The 20,878-nt window shown below is 42.9% G+C and overlaps 1 protein-coding gene across 1 annotated transcript; it reads right to left on the reverse strand.

Annotated features, from left to right (window-relative positions):
* Positions 1-18,420: 18,420 nt before the first annotated feature.
* LOC127309280 (probable glutathione S-transferase GSTF2) lies at positions 18,421-19,624 on the reverse strand. Its single transcript, XM_051340187.2, has 3 exons — positions 19,421-19,624; positions 19,233-19,281; positions 18,421-19,013 (listed from the first exon to the last, which is right to left on the reverse strand). The coding sequence occupies exons 1-3, from the start codon at positions 19,571-19,573 to the stop codon at positions 18,565-18,567; spliced, it is 651 nt and encodes a 216-aa protein (XP_051196147.1). The 5' UTR covers positions 19,574-19,624; the 3' UTR covers positions 18,421-18,564.
* Positions 19,625-20,878: the final 1,254 nt, after the last annotated feature.

Genomic DNA, 20,878 nt, shown 5'->3' on the forward strand with positions numbered 1-20,878 from the left:
CTCACCATGAGTTGAACTTTTTATACCACTCTGGTTAAAACGCCAGGACGGTTGAGATTCGCTGGATGCGCCATCGGATGGCCACGAATCCAAACGAACGTGGTGGCTCCGCAGGGGGGCATCATATATACCCCTGGATACATGCAAGGTTGCTCGATAGTCAGCTCCAGCAATGTACAGTACATGTGTGGTTTGAAGTTAGTTATAGCTGTAGATTGCTTTTGTTCAACCAACTATATTCGAAACCTTTTTGACGACATTTAAAAATAGGGAAGAAAATAGCCAAATTTACAGGATTTTAAATTTTCTTCGGTGTATGTTTTCGAGAATTAGACAAAAAGATGCATGCCATGCTCATGATGCACATTACAACTCCCATTTAAGTTTAGCTAAAAGAGGGATGTTACATTTTCCTTAAAGGAAGTAATGATTTCTCTAATGTGGCTTACTACTTTAGAAGATCCAAACCTTTCTACAAAGGCAGCCTTAAAATTAAACCAAGAGATAAAGTTCCTAGGTGACCATTTCAAAATCCAATCTCAAGCTTTAATTTACCACCAGTAGAGTAAGATTTTTTTATCCTTGATTATATTATTATCTGTATTCCTCACATTAAGTGTTTTGCACATTTCATTGAATCTTTTTAAATGCTCCGTGGGACAACCACTTGGTCTACCATAAAAGTGATGTTCATAAATGGCTTTTACTACCTTAGGATCAATTTCAAAAGATTCTATAGGAATATCATTATCTTGAGGAAAACTGTTCACACTAAAGGGCCAATGAGTTATTATTTCCATGCTTCTCAACAGATAATTACTACTAATTTTTATGTGTTTTTCAATTTTTATGAAAAATAACTTACAAGCGAAGAATAAAAACAAGCAATCAAAGACTAAAAACAAAATAAATAAAATACGATGCAAAATCTAAAAAAGATAAGAGAGCTCACAGTGATGTTACCTCTCAAGCTTAGGTGAGACACAGTTGTAAGAAGATTCTTCTAGAAAATACCTCTTACGCAGCAACCACTTTGATGCAACTCTTTTCAGCTCCCTGGCAACGGCGCCAGCAAATATCTTGATGGTGCTGGGACTCCAATTGCAGAGTGTTGTGACAGCAAAGTATTTTAACCACAAGGGTGACTCGATGGTTTATATTTAACTCTCGGGGAACTGAGCAAAGAGTATTGTCTTCTCTCTTCTTGTAGCAATCATGCAAAGTAAAATAAAATCCTTGTGTCCCCAACTCCACTGTGTGGTTGTCAAGCACAAGATTTTGTGTAAGTAAATAAAACACAATAAAGAATAAAGCGAGTAAAACTAGATAAAATAAAGTAACTAAGTAACAATTGTAAAGCGGTTGATTGTTTTTGGTGTTTTGGATGCAAATAAGAAAAGTAAATATTTTTGTATTTTCGGATTAAAATAGTGTGGCAAATAGAAAACAAGATAAAAACAATAGAAAGGTGTTTCTTACGATAAATAGTGGACCGGGATTCATGGGTTCACTTGACTATTCTCTCTTTTAAGTTGTAGTGGACAAATAGCAATTCATCAATGAGATATGAGTATGAAAAATAATTACATGTGAAAGATGCGCATTCATATGGGCATCACGTCCTAACATAGAGATGATGCAACCCATCTCTCTTGTACTCCACAAGAAAGGGAAAACTCCATGCAATCTTGTATTAATAATTAACAGAGCATAGTCATAAGTACTTTGACATGATGTTTGAATATCAAACATGCTACCTTGAACAAACAAGATCATCACTTTTGTCACGTGACGAACATAGCACATGCATTCACTTTATCCCTAGTGAGGTAGCAAAAGAAAAGGCAAAACCGTAATAGATCATGAATTTGTTGTTACTATTCAATCACTAAAACCATGCTACTCCATCTAATACACACATGACCCCACACACGCTCTTGCATAGATGTAGGATGAGAAAAAATACTTAATAACGGGTATATAATATGCATCTATCAATACATCTTACACATAACGCGATCAGATACCATAGCACAATATCATAGAATAAGGATCCACCACATAGTTATTACAAGTGTGACCATAATCATGTAGGGCAACTCATATATATGGCACTAAGAACTATGAAGAACATGAGAGAAATATATCAAGCTACTTCCACAAACCGTAGTCCAGAGGTGGACTACTCCACCTTGATCATGGTGATGATGATGAAGATGTTGGAGAAGGTGGAGATCCCTCCGGCGGTGATCCCAACGGAGTTTCCCCTCCAATCTTCTCTGTTGCAGGCCTCTGTTTTCGGGTTCTATCTTCTGCGGCGCTCTCCTCCCGAGAACTCTTAGGAGCCATATATATAGTGATTTTTAGGTCAAAATACGTCGGTGGGCGAAAGAATCAGGTCAATTGGACGGTCGAGGGCCGAAAAAGGGTGGGTGGCGTGCCCACCATGTTTGGGCGCGCCAGCTGACCTCTTTTGGGCCTCAGGCCCATATAGGTCTCCTCCAAAGCTCCAAGGTGCTTCTCCCGATGAAAAAGTGACGCTGAAAAAATCCCATGTTAATTTAACTCCGCATAGGTCTCTAAAAGTGAAAAATACGCAAAACAGGATTTTCCTGTTCTGTAGAGTTATAAACCAAATAAAGGGGATCATTGGTAAATCCCCATAAATCAATGTAAAACGTGTTATTATCATCATATATGTTGCAAATATGTGGGAATTCATTATGATAAATGACAAAATTCATGTATGCATTTTACATGCATCAGCTGCACGGGCAAGAGTGTCCAGAATTTGTAGAGGTCGGAAAGAAGCACAACACGGGGACCTCGCTTGCGACCAGCAAACTGCCTCCGGATAGCACAACCAATGGGGAACCACTGCCAACACAAAACCACCACCCCGTCGCGTTCAGATCTGCTAGGGAGGATCTCATGTAGGCTTTAACACCATCGGTTAGAGCGACATGAGGGATCGAAATCTGGTCGAGGCCGCCACAGACCCTCATAACAATGACGTGGATGTTAGGCTGGCGCTGATCTCCAAATAAGGCGGGAGCCACACCGCACAACTGCACCATGGTGAGGATGAGGCGGCTCTCCAGGTTTGTCGCGCCGCCATAGCTAATCAGCCGCCACTTTGGAGAACAAATCGCAAAGCCAACCAACCCCTCAAAACTACGGGTGTCGCCGCACGACAACCCGTCACCGCCGTCCGCCACAAGGGCTTTGCCCGGCTATGACGAGATATATATATTGCTGCTCCATAAAATTGGATTAGTTTTTTACCATTTACGAAGATTTATCGCATTCTACTTCATGTATTTGATAAAGGGTTGTCCGATCTTCTCAGTAAGCACGGTGGTGGTGATGAACACACGATGAACACAACGGAGATAATACGATGAGGAGGTGGAGATAACTTGTATGACGCCGACGAAGTCTCTCGACTGATTCATGTCGCCAATGCAACAGCTCTCAACCCTGCAAGATATTCGCAACTCCACACACTTGCGCATGTAGCCACCAACCACGAAGCGGTACATTGCAACCTTCTAATTCCTAATGGAACAACAGATCACACAAAACTTTCAGTAGCAAAACACCAGATCGATGCGGATTGGTGTATAGATTCAATAGAGTTGCAAAGCAATCAACTATGAACTAGGGTTTATCTTAAACGTGGTCTAAGGTTGTTTTGGGGGCGTCCTGGGCACTTATATAGTGGTTCAGGACGACCAGAAGTTGAAAAATACGAGTACAAACCGACCCAGATTGGATCTGGTCGAGACTAACTTGGACACGGCCGGCGTGGGGGCAGGTCAACCGGGCCAGGGGCCGGACGGTCCAGTAGGGACCAAGCCTGGCACCGGGCTAGCACCGGGAAGGGGCGCCAGACTCCCTGGATCGGTGCCCGGTGTGCACCGGTGCAGGATCCGGCAAGCGCCGGGTCACCGGCGTGTGAGCCGGTGGCGCTGGGTGTGGCGTCGGGTGATACGTCTCCAACGTATCTATAATTTCTTATGTTCCATGCTACTTTATTGATGATACTCACATGTTTTATACACACTTTATGTCATATTTATGCATTTTCCGGCACTAACCTATTGACAAGATGCCGAAGAGCCAGTTCTTTGTTTTTATTGTTTTTGTTTCAGAAATCCTAGTAAGGAAATATTCTCGGAATTGGACGAAATCAACGCCCAGGGTCTTATTTTTCCACGAAGCTTCCAGAAGACCGAAGGAGTTACGGAGTGGGGCCACGAGGCGCCGCCACGCCAGGGCCGCGCGGCCAGGGGATTGGGCCGCGCCGCCCTATTTTGTGGGGCCCTCGTGACGCCTCCTGACCTGCCCTTCCGCCTACTTAAAGCCTTCGTCGCGAAAACCCCAGTACCGAGAGCCACGATACGGAAAACCTTCCAGAGACGCCGCCGCCGCTAATCCCATCTCGGGGGATTCAGGAGATCGCCTCCGGCACGCTGCCGTAGAGGGGAATCATCTCCCGGAGGACTCTTCGTCGCCATGATCGCCTCCGGATCGATGTGTGAGTAGTTCACCCCTGGACTATGGGTCCATAGCAGTAGCTAGATGGTTGTATTCTCCTCATTGTGCTATCATGTCAGATCTTGTGAGCTGCCTAACATGATCAAGATCATCTATTTGTAATACTACATGTTGCGTTTGTTGGGATCCGATGAATATGGAATACTATGTTATGTTGATTATCAATCTATCATATATGTGTTGTTTATGATCTTGCATGCTCTCCGTTGCTAGTAGAGGCTCTGGCCAAGTTGATACTTGTAACTCCAAGAGGGAGTAATTATGCTCGATAGTGGGTTCATGCCTCCATTAAATGCAGGACGATGTGAGAAAGTTCTAAGGTTGTGGATGTGCTGTTGCCACTAGGGATAAAACATCAATGCTTTGTCTAAGGATATTTGTGTTGATTACATTACGCACCATACTTAATGCAATTGTCTGTTGTTTGCAACTTAATACTGGAAGGGGTGCGGATGCTAACCCGAAGGTGGACTTTTTAGGCATAGATGCATGCTGGATAGCGGTCTATGTACTTTGTCGTAATGCCCAATTGAATTTCACACTACTCATGATGATATGTATGTGCATTGTTATGCCCTCTCTATTTGTCAATTGCCCAACTGTAATTTGTTCACCCAACATGCTATTTCTTATCGGAGAGACACCTCTAGTGAACTGTGGACCCCGGTCCATTCTTTTACATCGAATACAATCTACTGCAATACTTGTTCTTACTGTTCTTCGCAAACATCATCTTCCACACTATACATCTAATCCTTTGTTACAGCAAGCCGGTGAGATTGACAACCTCACTGTTACGTTGGGGCAAAGTACTTTGATTGTGTTGTGCAGGTTCCACGTTGGCGCCGGAATCCCTGGTGTTGCGCTGCACTACACTCCGTCACCAACAACCTTCAACGTGCTTCTTGACTCCTACTGGTTCGATAACCTCGGTTTCTTACTGAGGGAAAACTTGCTGCTGTACGCATCACACCTTCCTCTTGGGGTTCCCAACGGACGCGTGCTGTACGCGTATCATCGGGTTGGCCGGCGTGGCGGCCGGTGTCGCCGAGCGTGGCGCCGGCCTGAACTTCTTCTTCTTCCTCCTTCATGCATGCCTCCCGCTCCTCCCTCGCGCGTCCATGGAATGTCTTCATGTCCAACACCATGTCCAACTGTTCTCATCCTCCTCGTGCGATGCTTCCTTTATCCTCGTACCTGATCATACGCAAGTCAAATGACTTAGGTAGTATAAAGTTCTCGTTGATCAAAGTATCATTTAAGAACAAATTCACTTGTTGTTTTAGTAGCTTCGCACGAGCTCTTGTCATAGGTCCAATCCTGACTTCATTGGACTTGAGCTTCACACCAGTATTCATCTTACAATGACAGAGGTAGTAATTCGGTAGGGATGTCCTCATCATCTCCCCCCTTCAAAAGGCGTCGACCTCGACGCTCCAAGGTGTTCTTCGTCATATGGTGTCAAATCGGAAACATTGAAAGAATTACTGACACCAAACTCATCAGTTGGAAGATATATAGAGTATGCATTATCATTGATCTTGGCAATCACTTTGTAAGGACCAGCACCACGAGGAAGCAACTTGTACTTCCGTAGCTTTGGGAACCTATCCTTGTGAAAATGAACCCAGACCATATCACCAGTCTTGAACAACATCTCCTTGCGCCTCTTTTTCATCCTTGCAGCATTGTTCTTGCCTTTCTTCTCGATCAGCTCTTTAGTCTTCTCATGTATCTTCCGTACAAAATTTGCCCTCTTTGATGCCTCCGTATTGACCCTCTCATGTATGAGTAGAGGCAACAAATCAAGGGGAGTAATGGGTTTGAAACCATACACCACCTCAAACGGAAACAACTCTGTGGTAGAATGTACCGCCCTGTTGTAAGCAAACTCCACATGCGGCAAACAATCTTCCCACTCCTTCAAGTTCTTCTTGATCATGGATCTCAACAGTTGTGACAATGTTCTATTCACCACCTCAGTTTGACCATCAGTTTGGGAATGACAAGTAGTGCTGAAAAGTAGCTTCGTCCCCAGCTTTCCCCAAAGTGTCTTCCAGAAGTAGCTCATAAACTTCATGTCACGATAAGAAACAATAGTCTTCGAGATCCATGTAGACGTACAATCTCCTTGAAAAACTGGTTAGCAATATGCGACGCATCGTCGCTTTTGTGGCAGGCAATAAAATGTGACATCTTAGAGAATCTATCCACTACCACAAATATAGAATCATGGCCTCTTTTAGTACGTGGCAATCCTAACACAAAATCCATACTAATATCTTCCCATGGTGTAGTAGGTGCCGGTAAAGGAGTATACAAACCGTGAGGCTTCAACTTGGACTTGGACTTGTTGCAAGTAATGCATATATTTACATATCTGTCCACATCCCGCCTCATCTTTAGCCAATAAAAGTGATCAACGAGCATGAGTAACGTCTTCTCACGCCCAAAGTGACCCATCAAACCTCCAGCATGTGATTCCTGCAATAAGAGCAAACGCACATACGATTCTGGAAAACATAGTTTGTTATCTCGAAACAAGAACCCATCATGTATCTGATATTTCTCCCATGATTTACCAATAGCACACAAGCAATATGGTTCAGCAAAATCATGATCAGTAGCATACAAATCACATAGAATCTCCAATCTAGGAATTTTAACATCAAGTTGAGTTAATAGCATGTTCTTCCTAGATAGAGCATCAACAACAATATTATCTTTTCCCTTCTTATGCTTAATAATGTATGGAAAAGACTCAATGAACTCAACCCACTTAGCAAGACACCTATCCAAGTTAGATTGAGCTTTCAGATATTTTAAAGCTTCATGATCAGAATGTACGATAAATTCTTTTGGCCACAAATAATGTTGCCAAACCTCAAGAACTCTAATTAAAGCATACAATTATTTATCATAGATAGGATAGTTCAACTTAGCACTAGAAATTTTCTCAGAAAAATATGCAATTGGGCGACCCTCTTGCATCAACACACCACCAATTTCAATACCACTAGCATCACATTCAATCTCAAATTGCTTACTGAAATCAGGAAGTGCAAGCAACGGTGCAGAAGTTAACATACGTTTTAGCTCATCAAATGCATGATCTTGGGCTACGCCCCACTAAAAAACAACACCCTTTTTAGTCAATTCATTCAAAGGTGCAGCAATAGTACTAAAATTGGGCACAAATCTTCTATAAAACCCAGCAAGACCATTAAAATTTCGTACTTGACTCACATTCATAGGAGTAGACCAATTTTGAATTGCTTCAATTTTAGATGAATATACCTCTACTCCATGTTTAGAGACAACATAACCCAGAAATATGACCTTATCTTTGCAAAATATATACTTCTCAAGATTACCATAGAGTTTATTATTACGCAACACTTGCAAAACATGTCGAATATGCATAGTATGATCAGGTTCATTGCGGCTGTAAATTAATATGTCATCAAAGTACACAACCACAAATTTGCCAATAAAATGACGCAAAACATGGTTCATCAATCTCATGAAAGTACTAGGTGCATTAGTTAAGCCAAAAGGCATCACTAACCACTCATATAAACCAAATTTTGTTTTAAAGGATGTTTTCCATTCATCCCCCTCTTTCATCCTAATTTGATGATAACCACTACGCAAATCAATTTTAGAGAAAACAGCAACACCACTCAATTCATCTAGCATATCCTCTAAACGGGGAATAGGATGACGATATCAAATAGTAATGTTGTTTATCCCTCTAGAATCTACACACATGCGCCATGTACCATCTTTCTTAGGAAATAGAATAACAGGAACAACAAAAGGACTTAGGCTTATGCGAATATAACCTTTGTTGAGTAGCACTTGCACTTGTTTCTGTATCTCCTTCATCTCTTCGGGGTTCGTCCTGTATGGCGCCCTATTGGGCAGCGAGGCGCCGGGGATCAAGTCTATTTGATGCTCAATACCACGTAATGGTGGCAATCCTGCGGGCACCTCCTCTGGAAACACGTCGTTGAATTCCTGCAAAACATGACAAACACCAAGAGAAATAGGGGTCATGTCGTTAGAAACCAAAATCTCACCCTTGTACATGAGCACAAGAGGCATGGCTGTAGGATCCTCACTAAATTCTCTCATATCCTCTCTGGTGGCTAATATGATAAGGAATTCACTCTCTCACTTTTTCTTATATCACTCACGGCATTACAACTCTCTCGCCTATATATGGATGCATCCTCCAAGCTCACTTCAATTTTCCGACGAGATTCATTGACAATTTATTGTGGTGACATAGGCTGCAAGTTAATTTTCCTGCCCTTGAACTCCAGGTGATATGTTTTGGCACGGCCATTGTGTTGCACAGAATGGTCATAGAGCCATGGCTGGCCCAATAGTAGATGACACACCGTCATAGGAAACACATCAAAATCAATGGAATCCTTATACGGTCCAATCTCAAAATCAACACGCACCATGTGGTTTACCTTCATCTCACCATTATCGCTCAACCACTGAATATAATATGGATGTGGGTGCGCTAGATAGTTCAACTTCGGCTTGGCACATAACTCCTTGCTTGCTAAATTGCGACAATTCCCGCCATCAATAATGACCTTGCAAGCTTTATCAGGACCAACTAGTGCCTTGGTTTGAAACAAATTGCAGCGCTGAGTAGATGCACTTAGCTGCACATTAAGAGCACGTTGTGACACAACAATAGTGCGAGTTTCAGAAGGATAAGCATCTACACCATCACTGTCATAATCATCATCTTCTGGAGCGTCCAGATCAGCATCAACTCCAGTCTCATACTCATCATTGTCATTAATGATCATTTCTTTACGATTAGGACAATCTCTCTTGAAGTGACCCTTGCCTATGACAATTCATATCGTGGTTGCGCATCGTAGACATGCTAGAACCACTTCCACTTGCAGTAGGTTCAGACTTCTTTGTGTTGGACACATTGGAGACTGGCTTACTAGACAAAGTAGGAAAAGGTGCGGGGCGCGAAGATGGCGCCGGTGCCGTAGATGGGGGCACCCTAGGCGTGTAGCGCCCAGCTCCCGTAGCACGACGTTTGATTTGCGCTTCTTCCGCTAACTGTGCTTCAGCTTCTCTTGCATGATGTAGTAGCTCATTCATATTGGTGTAACGGTGATGACGAACAATGCCTTTGATATTATACTTCAAACCATGTAGAAAACACTGCATTGTCATCTCAAGGGACTCATGGACATGGCCACGCAGCATAACAATCTCCATCTCCATGAAATAAGCATCAACCGTCAGAACACCTTGTCTCAAGAGGGTCAACTTATCATAAATAGAACACAAATAATTAGTGTGAATAAAACGAGCTTGCATAATTGCCTTCATCTCACGCCATGTAAGAACATGTAATTCTCCATCTTCTTGACGAGCACGTGTAATTCCATCCCACCAACGTAATGCATAGCCATCAAATTCTGAAGAAGCAAGCTTGATCTTCCTGTCTTCATTATAGTCATGTAGGCGCCATAACTTATCAATTTTCATCTCCCAAGTGAGGTATTCTTCAAAACCAGGACCACCTTCAAATTTGGGTATTGAGAACTTTGGCTTACCCAAACCATCGTCTTGTGGTTGTGGAGGAACACGGCGGGCTGCTCCGACCGGGAAAAAACCACGACCACGGGCACCACGTCCAACACCACGACCAACACCACACTCTTCAGCAGCGGGTTCTTCTTCAAAATCACCATGAGCATTGTCCCCATCTTCATGTTGTTGTTGTGGTTGTTGTTGTTGTTGTTGGGTTAGGTTCTCAATAGCTAACTGCAACGCTTGAAGAGAGCGCTGAATATCCGTCATTTGTTCTTGGATTGTATTGACGGTCTCATTAGTAGTGTCAAGCTTCTTGGTGACCTTCTGAATTTCATCATTAAGTCATTCGCCCTGTTCGCGGAATTCACATCGCATCTCATTACGAAGAGCTTCATACTCCCTCCAAGAAGCAACATCAGCTCCATCCTTCTTTTTCTGGTCAACAAGTTTAGCATCACTAGAAGACATAGTTAGTAGGTTAGTGCACTAAAACAAATATCTGTGGTGGTACTCTCACAACTCACTCAAAAACTGATAAGAAAGGTAAATCTTACCGCTCAAAAGTGAATTAGTATTGCCACTTGGATTGACAACTAGTGCACGCATGTAGCAAAGCGAATATCAAGGGTATAAGAACAATCACACGACAAAGAAGGATATATGTGTGGTTGTAGGTAGGCTACCTATTTGCACCAATGACAAGCTCTAGCGTTGACCGTAGAACAACCAATGATACTCACACAAGGCGATAAATGTGGAAATGCAACTATATGGATGAACAGGTTGCAATGCACTCGAGAGACACTAGCAAAGCTCAACGAGACAGGCACAAGATTGCTCAATTACGGGTGCAGAAAAGTAAACTAGGCCTTCACTGGATCTCTTTACTAGCACTTCACTTTTTTTATTTTTCTGTATATCACACGCAGCAATGTAGCTCGTTTTGCTTCTTTTCTATTTTCTTTTTTTTTTGATTTTATGACTCTACTCTTTGTAACACGGCCAATAGAAATTACAAAGCACCGATAACCTAATGGGTAGCCTGTCGAGCGGTAAAACTAGTCTCTTTTGGGAAAGTTCCTAGTCAGGTATATCGAAAGGCTGTGTCTATGGTTGGGAACGAGCAAATTGTATGTTATGTGGACTCAGAGCAACAAAAACTGAAACTAGATGATAGCGAAAACACAAACCCTAACAATCTACTAGATGGAAGAAAAAATACGCAAAGACAACTACGAAAAGCAACTAAAACTCGAAATTGATGCAATCTATGGCTATGGCAAACCCTAACCCTAATATATTTTTTTGGCTTTTTCTGGATAGGAAAACACTCACAACTCAACTATGGGGTGAATTATGGATGGCTTACCGAGGAAACGCTGAAATCCGATACCAAGATGATAAGGGGTTACCCGATCTTCTCAGTAAGCACGGTGGTGGTGATGAACACACCATGAACACAACAGAGATAATACGATGAGGAGGTGGAGATAACTTGTATGATGCCAACGAAGTCTCTCAATTGATTCCTGTCGCTAATGCAACAACTCTCAACCCTGCAAGATATTTGCAACTCCACACACTTGCGCACGTAGCCGCCGACCACGAATCGGTAAATTGCAACCTTCTAATTCCCAATGGAACAGCAGATCACACAAAACTTTCAGTAGCAAAACACCAGATCGATGCGAATTGGTGTATAGATTCAATAGAGTTGCAAAGCAATCAACTATGAACAGTGGTTTATCTTAAACGTGGTCTAAGGTTGTTTTCGGGGCGTCCTGGGCACTTATATAGGGGTTCAGGACGACCAGAAGTCGAAAAATAAGATTACAAACCGACCTAGATCAGATCTGGTCGAGACTGACTTGGACACGGCCGGCGTGGGGGCCGGTCAACCGGGCCAGGGGCCGGACGGTCCGTCAGGGACCCGGCCTGGCACCGGGCGGGGGCGCCAGAATCCCCTGATCGGTGCCCGGTGTGCACCGGTGCAGGAGCCGGCAGGCGCCGGGTCACCCGGCGTGTGACCCGGTGGCGCCGGGTCACCCGGCGTGGCGGCCGGTGTCGCCGAGCGTGGCGCCGTCCTGGACTTCTTCTTCTTCCTCCTTCGTGCATGCCTCCCGCTCCTCCCTCGCGCGTCCATGGAATGTCTTCATGTCCAGCACCATGTCCAGCTGTTCTCCTCCTCCTCGTGCGATGCTTCCTTTATCCTCGTACCTGATCATACACAAGTCAAATGACTTAGGTAGTATAAAGTTCTCATCAATCAAAGTATCATTTAAGAAAAATTCACCTGTTGTTTTAGTAGCTTCGCACGAGCTCTTGTCATAGGTCCAATCCTAACTTCATTGAACTTGAACTTAATAGCAGTATCGTCTTCATCTTACAATGACGGTGGTAGTAGTTCGGTAGAGATGTCCTCATCACTATTTGTAGTTTTCAATTGTGGGACTTCTAGTTTCTACAAATATTTACGAAGAAACCTATAGTATGACAATTTTTGGAGTATATTAGGTTTGATATGCATAGCTTCGACACAAACTTAGCTCGTTATTTGTTAATTGTAGCATCATAAAAGCTGGCATAACTTCAAACATGAAGTCCACTTAATACCAGTTGAAGCACTTCGGAAACTATGTTTAGATGGCCCGGTGATAAAAGCTTATGCAAAACAAATCATGCTTAACCCTAACGAGACATTTCCAATTGGAGACTGGACAGTCTGTAGGGTTTGCTTGTACTTGTGGCAAACTTTATGATTAAGATATTTGTTGTGTAGAAACTCTTGCCACTAACCCGTTTCATTGAGTAGTTCAAACAATCGCTGGCTGATTAAACACTTGTTCTTGAGTTCAAGAACTTCTATACTACACATATTATGTTCCATCTTGTTGGACGGTATTTTCTTTTGTGCTTGTCGCTCCACCAAAGGAACTACAACATAAATACCAATATATTTATGAGAACATAATTAATAAGAACAAGACAGTCTCCATATGATAGCAACTTGCCTTGCCACAGCCAAGCTTCTGTTCGAAAAGGTTTTCTACTAGATATCATTCTGAATTGCGAAGTTTTATTTGTAATAGATAGGTACGCAACACAAACTATTTTTTTTCTTATTTTGTTGTCCTTTCCAATACAGAATACCTCACTGTTGTTGAACTTAATTTTAAGCCATGATAATTCTTCAAAGTTGAACATAACTAAATTCATTTTAGCGAATTTTGATAAGCCGTTCTCCATGAAAAATAATTTTTTATCAACATATTGTAGGATTTATACTCATCCATCCACTAGATGCGGGACACGTCATCCTACTTGACTATCCTCTTTTCCGTTTGCAATGCGAATTTACAGTAAATTTGTTACTATACTAAAAAGCATTCGGGACAAGCACGGCTCATTCATTTTATAGTCTCCTGAAATAATGGTCAATATATTATAATTGACCCTTGTGCCAACACTATCCCCAGTTCCCCACTCCCTGAACAAATTATCTATCTGATGTGCACAGTGCACATGTTATATTTAGCTACTTTCAAAGTAAGAGTATTGAACTATAAAGAGCTATGAAAATACCCTTTTTCTTCTTGTTGTGAATTTATCAAAGATGTACCCGAAATGTATCTTGATCCCCAGAAAGAAAGTGATGAGAGTGTTTGTGCGTGATTACGGCTGTGAGCAAAATAATATTAAAATAAAGGGATTAGAGAACGCAAAGAGATATTAAGTGATGTCAATTGGGTTAAAGGCATTCTAGGGAGTTGCTGATCCACCACTACACTTTGTAGATTTACTTAGGTTTGCATTCTTTATTTTTACACATAATGTATGGGCAGAGCCCCACAGAAAGATGTGCCTGAAATCTCAGTAGCACACCCCGCAAAACCACCACTAGCGCTCAGACTTAGCAGTCAATGGAATTTCCAGAGTACGCTAGCAAGTAAAACAGTCTCCATGTGGATGTGGAGATAATCACGTGGATCTCCATTATTCCCATGATGTTTGGCAGAGGAGAGGGGCAGGTTTTGTCACCGCTATGCCAGGACCCTAAGGAAAATTACTATACATTCGAATGTTTGCATGATACAATGAAGACCATTAATACACTTTATATAATGAAATGTTTCCTTCTCTTCTCAAGAATGTAACACCCCGGCCACCCCCGTTACTCTTAGCAGCTCTCTAGGATATCTAGATTATTAGTCCCACAAGCAACATTAGTTTTTTCTACGTACTTTGTCCTCACTCATTCGCAACCGGGATCGACTTCTCGGTTGGTCACTCATCCTCAAATCGCTCCGGGGCAAGCATACTTAACCTCGAAATTCTTTGGAGATGTGCTTGCGAAAAAGAAGTTGCAACTTATTGGTATAAGTATCCTATCAATCCTATTAATCCCTGGGCTAGGATGTCACACTCATCCCTCCTTTGAAGATCGACGCCCTCGTTGATCAGCCCCAAGCCAGGATCTTCCCCTCTTGGCACAAGTCTGTGCGTCTAGTGCCGGCACATGTGCCATGTTGTGTGCCATGACGGGCCACACCAGCCATGCGCCACATGACCGATACTCTGACTTGCACACGCTCATGTAACCGCCAAGGTTGGATCTGATACCAAATGTAACACCCCGGCCACCCCCGGCCGGGCCTGTTACCCTTGGCAGCTCACTAGCCCCATAGACTACCTCTAGCCTTTTCAGTGCAACCAGGATCAACTTCCCAGTCGGTCACCCATCCTCAAATCGCTCCGGGGCAAGCACACTTAACCTCGGAGTTCTTTGGAGATGATCTTGGAGAAAAGAAGTTGCAACTTATTGGTATAAGTATCCTATCAATTCTATTAAGCCCTGGGCCAGGATGTCAGAAAGAGCGAATGGAACTAATCACACAAGGGTCAAAGGACACCATCATGATGAGTATATAAATGGAGTTTAAATGATAAAAATGAGTACGCATGCAAACCCACACTAGGTTTTGCAATTACAACGAGATGAATGGAGAAGGCGGTGATCATGAATATGGTGACAAAGATGATGTAGATCGATGTCGGGGCCTCCTAGATCCGAGCTATGCCCCCCCTTCGAGTCCCTTTTGAAGGTGAGGTTTCTGATATTGTTTTGCGAGTTGTGGTGTCTCTATTTGTCTAACCCGTAGGTGTATGGTACATCCGAACGAAACTGATGGGATTAAAACATAGAAAAAATTACTAAGAGATGCAAACAAAACCAAGATCCATTCTAGGTTGAGCCAAGATCCAATCTATAAAGATGCAAGAAACGAGAAAGAGATTGAGATCCACATACCCTTGTAGATCGCTAAGCTGAAGCGTTAATAACATGGTAGATGTATATGTTCACCTCGTGATCCAATCAGATCAATGCCACAACGAACATCGCCTCCGAGTTATGCACACGTGCAGCACAACAAAGTATCCTCCTTCTTTATCTAGAAATCAAAGGAGATAGGTAGATGAGATGGTTTCCAGCAGCACAACAACATGATGGATTTTCTGCAGGGCTTCGCCAGGCAACTGCACTGAAGAGAGTAGGTGGGAGAGAGGTGGTGGCCAGGGCTTGGATGGCCAGCTCGCTGCCCCCTGCTCACATTACGTAGCTGGCCAGGGAGGTGTGTGTGTGTGGCTAGTGACCCCCATCATATCTAGGGTTGTTGGCAAAAGGGGAAAATTTCCCCCAAGTTAATTTCCTCCCTCGTGGCAACACCTTTTAAGGTTTCCTTGGAGTTGTCGGCATGTCCCTTAAATGGCTCGTGTGCCTGGCCGATGTGGTCCGGTGCACAACCCCTTTGCCCATGTGGGCCCATCGGGAAGAGTAGGCACCCCTGCTGGCTAATCCACAACCTTCTAGAACTTTCCTGATACAATACTAGTAAAATCTCAAACTTTTCTGAATCCCTAAAAATACTTTCCCATATATGATTTTTATTCTCCGAACCATTCCGAATCTTTTCCTGATGTCCTAGATCCCATCCGAGATTCCAAAAATTATTTGTGCTAAACATAATTAGTATATAATTTCTATCCTAGCGTTGTTGAGCGTTAAAATGTGTGTCCCTACATGTTCAAGAATATGCAGACATGATCGAGACACATATCCGATCAATAATAAATAGGGAGACATAGATGGCCATAATGATTCCCACATATTCCGTGAATATCGTTATCATTTGAACCACGATGTCAAGGATTCTAACAATCCCATATTCCGTTCCCTTTGTCGCGCGATATTTTACTTGCCCGAGATTTGATCATCAATATCACCATACCTAGTTCAGTCTTATTCATAGCAGATACTCTTTAATCATAATGCAATATTCTCTTGTGGCTAACTCATTATTCACGTTGTTTGCAAGAGATATAGAATATGTGTTACCGAGTGGGCCCTAAGTATATCTCTCCATCACGTGGATGAACAAATCTTTGTGTCCTGATACATGCAAACCAACAAAACCTTCTCAGAGACCCAAAGACATCTTTGTGATCAGCGTAATTATGAGTGATATTTGATGCCTTCAAAGTATTCTTTTGGTGCTAAGGAGTGACATAATCTCATGGTCAAAGGATTGGTATATTTGATATTTGAAAGTTACATCAATTTAAATAATGTGACACGACCATATTACTTTGATTAGTTAAGTGTTCTCCATCACATCATTCTCCAACTGACATGACCATGTTGTTAATTTACAACACATGTCTACAGTTTAGGAAATCTTAGCGATCATTTAATCTAGTAGACGCTTACTAGGGAGTAGGGACACAATGTTGCATATGAAATCACACATGTATTGTACTTCTGGTTACTACAATTCTATCATGGAGTATAAACACTGATCATGAACAATAAAATATGATAATGACAACTTTATAGTGGCCTCTAGGGCATATTTCCAGTAGGTATGGTCAACTTCGACCATATTAGTTGTCGTTTAGTCCTATGTTAATTGGGTTTCGCAAATTATCTCCTTGGCTCGACTCCCATGTGCGTGGATAAATTTATGGAAGATATTACTTCTTCCAATCAACATATTTATATCCAAAATGATTGCTTTACTTGATTTAAATTTCCACTTCTTTATTTTGGGATCCTCATAAAATCAATAAAAAAATATGCACGTTAGCACGGTATAATACTAAAATTCCTAACACTACTATTGCAACAAAACAAAAGGTAAAAAATAATGCAAAATACACTCATCAATAATTCATTTATACCATTGTTATGTGAATCCCTTATACCAAGGCTCATCAACAATCTATGTAATGTGATAAGTTCCCACTTTAATTAAAAAAAATATGAAGCTTACATTGAGAGACATATGGGTCTATACTGCTAAATTTGCATCACATTTTATTTTTTGGGTGTGGTAACATTGGAATTCAGTTTGCAACTAAAAAAACGTTTCCACCTATCCCATCTTGATGACATCCCAATTTTTTAATAAAAATCTATCGGTATCCCAGCCGGTCTAGAAGCTTAGATGTGCTTAGCTGTAATAATTGCATTTAGTTCGGCACACAACTGTGGGATATATATCATATCATAGATATAATTGCCCATCGTTGAGAAATTATTTGAGAAAATTGTCCTAAATAGTTTTTTGTAATATTTTTTCGTATAGACCTTCAAGTTTTCTTCTCCCACAGCGGGTCAGTCGTCTGGTTCTAGCTGACATATCTTCTCTCTATGTTTTCCTTTAACAATAAGCTGGAAATATTCCGATTTCTCTCTCCCCACTTCCTGAACATATTTAACCTTAGCCCGTCTAGCCCACTTAGTCTCTTCATCGCGTCTAAGTTTTCACGTTCATTAGCATCTCTCATAACATCCAGTTCGGCTGGATTTAAAGGTACACTCTCAGGTTAAAGTCTAGCTCATCAAAAGGTTAAGGTGCACAGCGAAACTAGGGGTAACTTCTGTTCCCATTCCATAGGGGCGAGATTTGATCTAGTTTTTCATATGTCGGAGCATGTGAATTGTCTTCCGAGAGAAGCATGCCCCTTAGGTCTGGGCTTTCGATAATAGCATTGAAAACAAGGGTCCAGGGTAAGCATGAATGAGAGTGGTTCTCGTTGCCACAATCTGCAGTTATGTTGGACAGGATACCAGCCGCTCCATTGAGGACCCTGGAGGATAATGAACATAGCATGGTGGCCATGATATATCCAATCAAATAAATGATACCGAGGCCTAACAACAAGTAAAAACTTAAAACCCACAATTTTGTTTTGGAATGTACTAACAATCCCGCACTTTATGTAGTACTAATGTACAAATTCATAACATAAACACAATGATTTGGTAACCCAGAAAAATATATGATACAAAAAATACAAGTTTTACAGTGGTTGGCATTTTTAATAACCGTTCATCCACAGGCATGACGCACCGGCACGCTAAGGTCCCCTAGGATTCATTAGGTCAGACACCTTCCTCGCCGCTGGTCTCGCCCTCAAGTCATCCCACCAGGCTCTGACATTTGGGTACAAGTCGAGCACCGATATATACGTGGTTATCCCTAGGCACAACATGGTCGACACGTGATTGAGGTCCGCGAGGCTGATGAAATCTCCAGCTAGGTACTTGGAGCTCGATAACCTTGACTCATACACACTTAGCACCTTCTTCAGCTTTTCGATGTTCTTCTCAACGACCCTCTCGTCGACCTGATGCCCAAAAATTGGCCGAAGCCTGATCTCTATAAGAATAGCTTCCATTACAGGACTGTATTGCTGGGCCTCGACCTCCAGCCACACATCAACCGTTGCTGATCCCACCAGATTGCCTACCCTGAGAAGCTCAGGTTTGTACTTGCGGCATACATATTTGGTGATGGCGCGTGACTCTGTTATTGCAGACAAAATGTATATGCGATGAGAGAGGGGCTTGAGCCTTGAGGCATGGAGAAATATTAATCTAGACGTTTATCTGAGAAATAATATGGGTAAACTCTCTCTAGCTTTGCTTGGCCAACGAAGTCACTAAATATTAGCTAAGATCAAATTAGCTCAGGAATAGATCGAGAATCATCTATTTGCAGCTAATGATTCCTGAAGTTTCTTACCCCAGAGACAGAAATCACCATCCTCCAAAACAGGGACCTGACCAAATGGCTGTGGAAAGAGAAACACACACAGAGTTCATATGTAGCACTTACTAGATCAACGATAGAAATTGCAGAGACACGAAAAATAAAGGATAGAAGTCCTATTTCGTTCCAATAAAAGAGCCAGAGAGTCGTACTGTACATACGTTCCTAGCGAGGTGGGCGGGGCTCATGTGCTCGCCGGCAGCAAAGTCGACGGCAACGATCTCGTACTGGACACCGGCCTCCCCCAGGCTCACAAGGACTCTGGATATGTTCCAAGACTTGGCCGTCCCGTACACCTTTACGACAGGCGCCATGTTCCTTTCCAGGCTTCCCTGTTCTTGGTGCCTCCCTCGTTGACTGCTAGCATAGTCTGGTATCTTACTTGTATGGGATGCACCGCAACGTTTCTCTAAAATACAGTATGTGCATAGCACACTCAGCATGTTCCACGAGGAGGGTTTTCTATGGAGCATATACCTTTCAGAGGATACATAATATCTGAAACGCCAAACATTCCATAGTAAAGCAGACATAACAACTGAAACTCCACCTATGAAATGATCTACAATTATTACTTTCATGAGTATTATTTTACTTGAAATAGTCTAAAAATAGGATCCTCACGTTTCCATCCCAACAAGTTTATTCTGATTTAATAGCTTTGTAATTCTTGGCCGCCAGTCAAAGTAAGCTGTTTGTCTGAACTATTATCTTTTCTATTGGCAACCAACCATGGAAACTCTGAACTCTGCTTACAAATCAAGGCAGAGCGGCCGATCAGAGGCGAAGGAGGAAGGGAGGATGAAGGACAAAAAAGACAACTGAGATTTCTCAAAGTTTGCAGCAACTAAAAATTGCAGATACCTTACTGCCCATGTAGAACGATAGAGAGGGATTTGGCGTAATGTGTTGGATGTTGTATTGAGCCTCTCGGACGAGTATATATAGGGGTACAAGTCTTGGGAGCCAAGAAGGCTATCCTAGAGATAAGGTAGAAGATGATTACAAATCATATACTACCAAATACACATATACCACTCCAGACCAACCACCTTGGAGCGTCCCCTTTCCCGTCTACTGTAGAGGAAGGCGACTTTTGGAACCCTCGACTCGCGCCACCACTTCGCCGTCGATCCGCTCGATTCCCCGCCGGCGGCCGCTCCGGCGGCGAGAGGACGGGGAATCGACGGATCTGTGCATATGTGTTTAGTAGGTGTGTGTTGGGACTCAGCCGGCGGCGTCATGGCGGAGGAGGCGTGGCCGGTGGTGTTTTTGCAGGTGGCAGTCCTTCCCCTAGATGGTGGTGTTCCGTGGAGCTCCAGCGTCGACCTGCTGCCTACGACGAGTCCGCGGCTCTGTGGAACTGCTCGGCTCGTTTCCCCCTTCGCCGGAGTCCGTGAGACAGCGGATCTGGCTTAGGAACGACCGATGGATGCAGATGTGCAGCGGCGCAACGACGACTGCGACTTCAGGTGTAGATCCTGTGGGATCGGTGATCGGCGACTTCCCGCTGGCTTGGGGGGCTCCAGATCCAAGGCTTCAAGCGGAGCTCGAGCAGCGGCGCACCACCGACAGCGCTTGTCGTCTCCGGTGTGGTCAAGTTGCATAAGGGCTGGGCT

Source organism: Lolium perenne, chromosome 6 (assembly GCF_019359855.2).
Source record: "Lolium perenne isolate Kyuss_39 chromosome 6, Kyuss_2.0, whole genome shotgun sequence".
Classification (NCBI taxonomy): Eukaryota; Viridiplantae; Streptophyta; class Magnoliopsida; order Poales; family Poaceae; genus Lolium; species Lolium perenne.